Source organism: Salmo trutta, chromosome 9 (assembly GCF_901001165.1).
Source record: "Salmo trutta chromosome 9, fSalTru1.1, whole genome shotgun sequence".
Classification (NCBI taxonomy): domain Eukaryota; kingdom Metazoa; phylum Chordata; class Actinopteri; order Salmoniformes; family Salmonidae; genus Salmo; species Salmo trutta.
The window spans coordinates 25401066-25412285 of record NC_042965.1 but is presented as its reverse complement, the minus strand read 5'-3'; the positions used below and the strand labels follow the sequence as shown (position 1 = coordinate 25412285).

The 11220-nt window shown below is 45.8% G+C and overlaps 1 protein-coding gene across 4 annotated transcripts in view; it reads left to right on the top strand.

The window, feature by feature from the left end:
- Nucleotides 1–269: 269 nt before the first annotated feature.
- LOC115200307 (histone-lysine N-methyltransferase NSD3) overlaps nucleotides 270–11220 on the top strand; it is a 29845-nt gene continuing 18894 nt past the window's right edge. For all 4 annotated transcript variants that reach the window (XM_029763257.1, XM_029763259.1, XM_029763258.1 and 1 more), the window contains exons 1-4: nucleotides 270–621; nucleotides 2594–3687; nucleotides 3925–4084; nucleotides 4712–4866. In XM_029763257.1, coding sequence (XP_029619117.1) covers nucleotides 2638–3687; nucleotides 3925–4084; nucleotides 4712–4866 — 1365 coding nt within the window. In that variant the 5' untranslated portion in view covers nucleotides 270–621; nucleotides 2594–2637. The remainder of the gene's footprint in view (nucleotides 622–2593; nucleotides 3688–3924; nucleotides 4085–4711; nucleotides 4867–11220) is intronic.

The window sequence follows — 11220 nt, the reverse complement described above, 5'->3', positions numbered from 1 at the left end:
TTAAGAGAATATCTAAAAAGGAATTTATATTTTCACCATCTATTTAGGACATGATGTTTGACATTAGGCCATATGAGCTGGCCCAATTTGTTTCTGTTTACATAGCTTATACCAACGTTATCCGGACCTAACTTATGCATACAATATTTTTGCTGTATTTTATTTTGCATTGTTTTCTTAATAGGCCTACGTGTGTTTTTATTCTGTTGCTGAGATGTTCTCTGAAAGATTAGAACTACACATCCCGGTCTGCGCCTGGTTGTGTGACCCCCGCCAATCGGGAGCTTGTGATTTGGCGCTGAGCGAGACAGACAAGGCCCAAAGCAGGGTGCTTTTGTTACAGCTGAAGGAAGAGGGAGCCAGTAAAATGAAAATACATAAGGGGGCGAGATCATTCCCACCAAGATTCCGCAAAATACTAGGCCTTAGGTTCTACAGCAAATAGACAAGACATGGGGACCGAGCAGTGACCGTAAATTGCCCCTATTAATGAATTGCGTTAGAAACGGAGAGGCCTGCATTCTAATATTTTCCCCAGATTTTTTATTTTATCACTTTTTGTAATTTGCACAAGGAAGCGCAGATATCTGGTGTATGTGTTTAGAATGGGACACGCTGAAGGTATTGACATTTTATTTTAATACATCTCGCGACTCTCACAGCATCTTTCTCATTGATAAACAGCTTGCTGACATCCTAACTGTGCATTTAGCAAAGGTTTCCGCCGTGTGGATTTAGGTTTATATTTCAACATTTTCTTCAAACGAATGATGGAGGTGTTATCACGATAGACAATTTGATTTAAAGGGGCAAAGGCAGCCATATTGGCAACAATGTATAGCTTCCTTTGCCATCTTGTTTCTTGTCTTCCGCATCGTATTGAAATGTCAACATACATGAGTAAACATTGCGGACGTGTCAGAATGCAAGAACATCGTCTCGGCTTTAGATACGTGTTTTTATAGTGACACGATATTTCATTTGCCAGTGTTCATGAGAGCTAACTACGCTAGCTAGATAAAAACATCGCAGCAGACCAGTGCACAGCACGGCTGCTAATGATGCAGTTCAATCACTCAGTACTATGTAACAATATTTCAGTCTGTGTGCGAGTCGTTTTCTTCAATAAAGTGACCCCAGTGTTACAGTGTATCAACTCGTGTATACAAAGCGGGACTGCGTGATCTACATTACTTTATATTCTCATCCAGCAGTAGTAGCTGTGATACATATTAATGAGAATGAATTTCCCCTTATATCACCTTGTGAATGGCAATAAAGGCTGCTTAATCTCAATCAAATCAAGGTTTAGTCTACACCAAAAAGGACACTGATTCAAGGTTACTTTGTGCATGTAACAACGTTATGACACTTTATTTAACTGTTCAATTTCGGAATCAATGTATTATTACTGTAATTATCACTGTATTATCCCTGTACTTCTGTCTCACCCAGGGCATGGGAGCTTGGCCATCTAGGCTATGCTTTCACATCTAGAGCCGTTTGACTGTGTGAAATGTCTAAGGCCTGCCTACACATTAATAGTATATTGCATTTATTCATGATGGTTTGAGATCAAGCAATAAGATTTTTTTTAGAAGTGAAATGAATTATTTCTCATATTTTGGCAGAGGCAAAAACAAAGGCATTTATTAGATCCACACAGTCTATTTATAGAGCTTGAACTGACCAGGAAAAACTCTGTGCCCTAAACTGTAGGCTATCACTCTGACTGTATAGGCAATCATAAGAGGGTTTTTCCTGATCAGGTCACAAGGTTAACAGCGGTTAACTTAAATAACCACAACATTGCCTACTACCGTGCAATCATTATGAGTCGTTCAGAACTGCTAATTGTGCCTCTGCTGTTTGAGTGATGAGTTGCATTCTTTGGCACTCAAAGGTTGGCTCTGATGTCTCCACTACTGGCAGGGATCTCTCATATTATACAGACATTACACAGAGTTACTGTGGCCCCTGAGACGTCTGTGGCAGCCTAGCTCACTCAGTCAGTGTTTCCCAAAACTTATATCTCATAGCGTGATGATCTTGATCTACATTTTTATTATTTTGGTCATCTAACTGTACGTGAACATTTACCAGTTGAGTATCAGAACACTAATAGTGTTTAAGATTAGGACACTAATAACAACTTTATAACATTAACGTTAATGAGAGATGGCCAGCCTTTAAAATGATGGGGGAAAGCAAAGTGTTCAGCAGACATATTTTTGTTAATTCAGTGCACACTGTGCAGGGAGCTCTTAGGTCTTATTATGGGAAACAGATTTCAAGCATGAAAACATTTAGATCAGTTTTATTCAAGAGAATATCGCACAAGTTCTCGTCAGAACAGTCTGTGCCTTTCCTTACCAGTAGGATTAGATTAGATATATAGACAGTTCTGTTATCTCTTTATACTGTAAGTCACATTATTTCTCTACCTGGGATGATTGATAAACATTTCATACCCTTGATTAAAAAAGATAGATGCACAGTAGTAGATCTGATTGTTCTTTCAGTCACATCCTTTCTAACATATCAACCCATATCAATATATCAAGCCCTCTCCGATGTGTCTGTCCTCTTCCAGGTCCAGCCAGAGAACAGGACAGTTAAGGATGCAGGAGCACAACAATGGATTTCTCCTTTTCTTTCATGCAAGGGATCATGGGAAATACAATTCAGCAACCCCCTCAGCTCATTGACTCAGCCAACATCCGTCAGGAGGGCGCCTACGACACCGGTAGCGATGAGGGCGGAGGCCCCTCCTACGATACTGCCCTGGAAGCAGAGTTCTCCTACCCGCCCTCGGCCTCCGAGGACATGCCCCCAGTCTCCAACGGTTACCCTCCTGGGCTGGGGCTGTACGAGCCCCAGGCCAAGTTCTCCATGTACCCCCAGTTTCCCAACGGCTCGGCCAACGGCTATGGGGCCATCCGGGGCTACGGAGAGCACTGCCTCATGCCTGGGGAGGGAACGGTCCTGAGGGCCCCTGTCCTCCAAGAGAGACCCTGCTCCCCTCTGTCTCCTCCTCCACCTTCACACCACACACACCCCCACCTCCACCTCCATCACCCTCATTACCACCATCCTCATCACTACCACCCTCAACCTCACCCACATCCCTACCCTCATAGCCCTCTGCCCCTGCCCTCCCAACACCACCTCCCCCCACCACCTCACCTCATGTCCCACGTTCTCCCCCCTCCTCCCCCGTTACTCTTGCCCTCCACCAGCCCTCCCCCCTCCCTGCTGGACAGCACCTCCTCCTCACACCCCCCTCACACCCCCCCTGCTCCCTCCAGCGGGATCCTGAAGAAGACCAGCTCTCCAGAGATCAAACTGAAGATCATAAAGACGTACCAGAACGGGAGAGAGCTGTTTGAGTCTGCGCTGTGTGGAGACCTACTGCAGGAGTCCCAGGCCAGCGAGGACTCCCAGACCCACAGCAGACACGAGACGAAGAAGGAGAAGAGGAAAAATACAGCCAGGCTGCTGGAGCAAGAAGAAGGGCAGGAGCAAGATCAGGAGCAGCCACAGGGGGAAACTATAGGGCAGGCCAGGGACATCCAGACCCAGCCACAGCCCCAGACCCACACCCAGACCCAGCCACAGGAGCTGCCTGTGGGGCAGACTGAGAAACCACAGAAGACCCCCATCAAAGCAGAGCCCAAGGCACCTAAGGCAAGTGTTGGTTTGCACCTTCTTTGTTGGTTGAGGTCATCCAGTGCGATTAATTCACTATTCAGTACTCGAAGAGTAATTGTTTCAACAGTTTCAGACATCTGAAAATAAGGGATTAGTGGGCGATTGCATACACCCATCTGATTCTTTTAAATCTACAGAAAGTGTCTTGGGAGTAGGGCATGACTGCCTGTTGTTAATTGAGTATGTGTGTTTTCTCTCCCTCCTGTACTGTAGGTCCAGAAGCAGTACCCTACAGTGATAACAGGTACAGGTTGCTATAAGAACCACGAGGTGGGGGACCTGGTGTGGGCCAAAGTGGGTACCTACCCCTGGTGGCCCTGCATGGTCTCCTGTGACCCCCAGATGAACGTCCACACACGCATCAACACCCGAGGTGAACAAACACACACACACACACACACACACACACACACACACACACACACACACACACACACACACACTGCTGTCATGGAGCATGTCATGGAGCATAAAATGTGTATACATTTTTTCCCAAATTAAAATCAAATCAAATTTCATTTGTCTCATGCGCCAAATACAACAGTGAAATACTTACTTACAAGCCCTGAACAAACAATGCAGTTTTAAGAAAAATACGTGTTAAGTAAAAAATAGATAAGTAAAAAATAAGAAATAAAAGTAACAAATAATTTAAGAGCAGCAGTAAAATAACTATAGCGAGGCTATATACCTGGGGTACAGGTAAAGAGTCAATGTGCGGGGGCACTGGTTAGTCGAGGTAATATGTACATGTAGGTAGAGTTAAAGTGACTATGCATAGATAATAAACAGAGAATAGCAGCAGTGTGAAGGCGGGGGGGGGCAATGCAAATAATCTGGGTAGCCATTTGATTAGATGTTCAGGAGTCTTATGGCTTGGGGGTAGAAGCTGTTGAGAAGCCTTTTGGACCTAGACTTGGCACTCCAGTACAGCACTTATAGACATAACTGTTTAAAAGCCTCTAACTGCTGTCTGCCTGTGTCCCTCCTGGCCCTCCAGGTCACAGAGAGTACCATGTGCAGTTCTTTGGCAGTGTGGCAGAGCGGGCCTGGGTTCATGAGAAGAGAGTGGTCATGTACCAGGGAGAACACCAGTTTGATGAGCTGCAGGCTGAGACTCTACGCAAGACCACCAAGACAGCAGAGAGACACAAGGTAGAGACACAGCACTGCATGGCCTGACAAGTATACCCTCCTCACAATCTGGACACTGGTTTAAAGAGTAACTTTAATGAAGAAGAAAAAATTATAATCAAAAACCAGATGTTTTAGACTTAGTTATTGTTAAACATGTCATCTGGTCATCATTTTGACAGTTAGCAATATATTTTGGTCTTTTAGTAATAAATCTAGCTCTTTTTGCTCCTGGCGGTCCAACTCTACTGTTGAAATATTGATATAGAGGCACCTTGAGAAGGTGCCTCTACTTCAGGGATCATCAACTAGATTCAACTGTGGATTGATCTTTTCTTGAGCGGATAAAACATAATCATTTCTAACCTTGCTTGCATTTGTATATCACTATGTGTGGGAATACTTTGGTACAGATTTCCAAAATAAAATCACTTGGAGCTGATTTGCTGGTGTTTTTACAGTATTTTGTGCCCAGCAATAAAAATTTTTTTTTAAAAAATAAAAAATATATATATATATATATATTTCTTATAAATACAAAAATATTTTTTTTTTGCTAAACAAACTTGGGGGGCCAAATAAAGTCACCCGCGGGCCAAGTGTGTCCCGTGGGTCGCCAGTTGGGGAACCCTGCTCTATGTCATCTCAAGAGAGGGGTTCAGAATAAATCCACTCCCTTCTAGATGTGCTGGGTGGTACCACCTCAAGGCTCACTATAAAAGAGGGTGACAGGACATTATTGGGCAATGGTTTTGTTAAGCGGAGTGTGTCAATATACAGTGCATTCGGAAAGTATTCAGACCCCTTGACTTTTTCCACATTTTGTTACGTTACAGCCTTATTCTAACATGGGCTAAATAAATGTTTTTCCTCATCAATCTACACAAAAGACCCCATAGGTATACCCCAACAGGTTTTTAGAAATGTTTATGAATGTATTTAAAATAAAAATCAGTACCTATGTACATAAATATTCAGACCCTTTGCTGTGAGACTCATAATTAAGCTCAGGTGCATCCTGTTTCCATTGATCAGCCTTTAGGTATTTCTACAACTTGATTGGAGTCCACCTGTGGTAAATTCAATTGATTGGACATGATTTGGAAAGGCACACACCTGTCTATATAAGGTCCCACGGTTGACAGTGCATGTCAGAGCAAAAACCAAGCAATGAGGTCGCTGAAATGGTCCGTAGTGCTCCGAGACAGGATTGTGTCAAGGCACAGATCTGGGGAAGGGTACCAAAACATTTCTGCAGCATTGAAGGTCCCCATGAACACAGTGGCCTCCATCATTCTTAAAGGAAGAAGTTTGGAACCACCAAGACACTTTGCCGCCCAGCCAAACTGAGCAATCAAGGGAGAATGGCATTGGTAAGGGAGGTGACCAAGAACCCGATGGTCACTCTGACAGAGCTCCAGAGTTCCTCTGTGGAGATGAGAGAAACTTCCAGAAGGACCACCATCTCTGCAGCACTCCACCAATCAGGCCTTAATGGTAAAGTGGCCAGATGGAAGCCACTCCTCAGTAAAAGGCACATGACAGCCCGTTTGGACTTTGCCAAAAGGCACCTAAAAGACTCTCAGACCATGAGAAACAAGATTCTCTGGTCTGATGAAACTAAGACTGAACTCTTTGGCCTGAATGCCAAGCGGAGGAAGTCTGAAGGAAACCTGGCACTATCCCTACGGTGAAGCATGGTGGTGACAGCATCATGCTGTGGAGATATTTTTCAGGGACAGGGACAGGAACAGTAGTCAGGATCGAAGGAAAGATGGAGTACATTGATGAAAACCTGCTCCAGATCGCTTAGGACCTCAGACTGGGGTGAAGGTTCACCTTCCAACAGGAAGTCGCCCTAAGCACACAGCCAAGACAGTGGCTTCGGGACAAGTCTCTGAATGTCCTTGAGTGGCCCAGCCAGAGCCCGGATTTGAACCCATCGAACATCTCTGGAGAGACCTGAAAATAGCTGTGCAGCGACGCTCCCTATCCAAACTGACAGAGCTTCTTCTGCAGAGAAGAATGGGAGAAACTCCCCAGATACAGGTGTGCCAAGCTTGTAGCGACATACCCAAGAAGACTCAAGACTGAAATCGCTGCCAAAGGTGCTTCAACAAAGTACTGAGTAAAGGGTCTGAATACTTATGTAAATGTGATATTTCAGTTTATTATTTTTTATACATTTGCTAACAACGAGGACCAGCTGCCTCTAATTGAAGATCATCCCAAACAAAACCAACATAGAAATACAAAATTAGAACATGAACATAGAAATACAAAACATAGAAAACCGCCCCCTGTCACACCCTGACCTACTCTATCATAGAAAATATCATCTTACTATGGTCAGGACGTGACAGTACCCCCCTCCCCAAAGGTGCGGACTCCGACCGCACCTAAACAAAACAACAAACCCCCCCCCCAAAAAAAAAATAAAGGGAGGGTAGGGTGGGTAACAAATGTCTATGGCGGCTCTGGTGCAGTACACAACCATATCCCGCAGATCCACCAACAGAGGAGGCGGCTCTGGTTCGGGGTGTAACCCCCGCTCCGTCCGCTGATCCCTCTGCTTCTGTGCCACCGGACCGTAGATCATCGCCGGAGGTTCCGGGCTGCAGGCCGCCGCTGGAGGTTCCGGGCTGCAGGCCGTCTCAGGAGGCTCTGGGCTGCAGGCCGTCTCAGGAGGCTCCGGGCTGCAGGTCGTCTCAGGAGGCTCCGGGCTGCAGGTCGTCTCAGGAGGCTCCGGGCTGCAGGTCGTCTCAGGAGGCTCCGGGCTGGGAACTGTTGCCGGAAGCTCCGGACTAGGAACTGTCGCCGGAAGCTCTGGACTGGGAACTGTCGCCGGAAGCTCTGGACTGGGAACTGTCGCCGGAAGCTCTGGACTGGGAACTGTCGCCGGAAGCTCTGGACTGGGAACTGTCGCCGGAAGCTCTGGACTGGAAATGTGCACTGGAGGCCTGATGCGTGGGGCTGGCACAGGTGACGCCAGACTAGTAACACGCACCTCAGGGAAGTGCGGGGAGCAGGGACAGGGCGTACCAGGCTGGATAGACTCACTGGAGGCCGGGTACGTGGGGCAGGCACAGGATATACTGGAACGTGGAGGCGCATTGGAGGTCTCGAGCGTAGAGCTGGCACAACCCGTCCTGGCTGGATGCTTACTTTCGCCCGGCAAACGCGGGGCGCGGGCACAGGACGCACTGGGCTGTGAATACGCACTGGTGACACAGTGCGCAGCGCCGGCGCAGGATATCCTGGACAGAGAAGGCGAACTGGAGACCAGGAGCGCTGAGCTGGCACCACCCTTCATGGCTGAATGCTCAACCTAGCTCGGCAAATGCGGGGAGCGGGCGCAGATCGCACCGGGCTGTGAATGCGCACTGGCGACACAGTTGCCGTGCTAGTTCCTCGTAACGTTGCCGTTCCTTCCTCGCTGTCTCCACCTGCTTCCATGGCAGGGTCTTGTCCCCTGCCATTACCTCCTCCCAAATCCAGGACGTCCTCCATTCCTTCCTCTCCCGGGCCCAGGATCCCTGCTCCTCCTGGGCACGCTGCTTGGTCCTTTTGTGGTGGGAGATTCTGTCACGGTTGTTGTAGAGAGGAGCGGACCAAAGTGCAGTGTGCGTGTCGTTCCACATTTTATTTATACTGTGAAACTATGCAATACATAAATAAACTGAATGACAAAACAACAAACCGTGACACAGAGGTGAAACATACACTACTCAAAATTAATCTCCCACAAACCCAGGTGGAACAAACCCCTACTTAAGTATGATTTCCAATTAGAGACAACGAGGACCAGCTGCCTCTAATTGGAGATCATCAAAAACAAAACCAACATAGAAATACAAAACTAGAACATGAACATAGAAATACAAAACATAGAAAAACACCCCCTGTCACGCCCTGACCTACTCTACCATAGAAAATAACATCTTACTATGGTCAGGACGTGACAATTATGGGTTATTGTATGTAGATTGATAAGGGGGAAAAAACGATTTAGTCCATTTTAGAATAAGGCTGTAACAACAACATTTAGAAATAGTCAAATATATAGTCAAATATTCAGATACTTTCCGGAAGGCACATTTCCGCATATGACCAAATTCAATGTTTTTGCTTACCGTATAATAAACAAAAATAAATGTGAGCTATGAAGATTATATGTTTATATTCGTAGCTGCAGCCATCGTAACAACAAATAGATGACAATGGTGATCATGTCAACTCGTTGTATTTTTTCTCAACAATTATGACTGATTGGTGGCGCAGTCTGCTAAAACAGTTGGCTCATAGTTCAATGGTTGTGAGTTGTAATCCCACATGGGCCAGATATATATATATATTTTCAAATCCTTTATTTACAATATTCATCCCGTGCTCACACACGTCTAATTCTGAAAAGTGAAAGCATACCTGTGAAAGGGGTCGCCTTCGTAGAAGTTGAATGTTTTTATACAGTACCCAAGACCAATTTGAATTGAGCCCCTAATCTTCATTTTCAAGGTGAGGATTGCGCTTTTCGTCCCAACACAATACTGCAATAAATGTGTCCACATTTCAACAAAAAAAAATTGTGCCCCATGGGGGATTCAAAGTTACACCTTAAGTGGCAATAGATCTCGGCGCCGTACCACTGTGAGTTAACTGTCCGGAGCCGTATTTGCTAGCGATGCACATCATTTTATTATCAGAGCATGCCAGTGGACTTCTGGTAAGTATGGTTTAGTGAGAAGGTGTTGGGATCAGGTACAACTATGTTTACCTAACCACAAAATAAATTTTTATGAGCAAATCCCCCCCCCCCCACCCACAACTTCTCACCTGAATGCATTTTTTCTGTATTTGAAGGGGTTGGCCAAAGGCTAAAATTGAGGTTGAGAGTTACCCTTTAACGGGGAAAGGGCTGGCATGTTTGGATGCTCATGCCATGACTTTTCTTCAAACATGAGACTTATGTAGGAATTTATGTAGTCATGTACATACGTATATGGGATTGTAGGTTAAGTACTGGGTATGGAATTGAACTGGTGAAGTGTTTATGTTCCTCTGATACATACACATATTTATAGAAAAGTATGTGGACACCTTCAAATGTAGTGGATTCGGCTATTTCAGCCACACCTGTTGCTGACAGGTATATACAATCGAGCACACAGCAATGCAATCTCCATAGACAAACATTGGCAGTAGAATGGCCTGACTGAAGAGTTAAGTGACTTTCAATGTGGCATCGTCATAGGCTGCCACCTTTCCAACAGCAACAAGTCAGTTAGTCAAATTTCTGCTCTACCAGAGCTGCCCAGGTCAACTGTAAGTGCTGTTATTGTGAAGTGGAAAAATCTAGGAGCAACAACGGCTCAGCCGGCGAAGTGGAAGGCCACACAAGGTCACAGAACGGGACCGCGAGTGCTGAAGCACGTAAAAATTGTCTGTCCTCAGTTGCAACACTCACTACCGAGTTCCAAACTGCCTCTGGAAGCAACGTTAGCACAAGAAATGTTCGTCTGGAGCTTCACGAAATGGGTTTCCATTGCTGAGCAGCTGCACATAAGCCTAAGATCACCATGTGCAATGCCAAGCGATGGCTGGAGTGGTGTAAAGCTCGCCACCATTGGACTCTGAAGCAGTGGAAACATGTTCTCTGGAGTGATGAATCACGCTTCACCATCTGTCAGTCCGACGGACGAAACTGGTTTTGGCGGATGCCGGGAGAACGCTACCTGCCCGAATGCATAGGGCCAGCTGTAAAGTTAGGTGGAGGAGGAATAATGGTCTGGGGCTGTTATTTATGGTTCTGGCTTGGCCCCTTAGTTCCAGTGAAGGGAAATCAACACTACAGCATACAATGACATTCTAGATTATTCTGTGCTTCCAACTTTGTGGCAACAGTTTGGGGAAGGCCCTTTCCTGTTTCTGCATGACAATGCCCCCATGCACAAAGCGAGGTCCATACAGAAATAGTTTGTCAAGATTGGTGTGGAAGAACTTGACTGGCCTGCACAGAGCTCTGACCTCAACATCATCGAGCACCTTTGGGATGAATTGGAACGTCGACTGCGAGCCAGGCCTAATCGCCCAACATCAGTGCCTGACCTCACTAAAGCTCTTGTGACTGAATGGAAGTCCCAGCAGCTATGTTCCAACATCTAGTGGAAAGCCTTCAGAAGAGTGGAGGCTGTTATAGCAGAAAAGGGGGGACCAACTCCATATTAAGGCCCATGATTTTGGAATGAGATGTTTGACGAGCAGGTGTCCATATACTTTTGGTCATGTAGTTTAAGAAGAGTCTACTTTTAATAACTCTGATATGTGCTTGTTTTTTCCTACTAAACTTAGTTGAATGCACTGACTGGATAAGAGTGT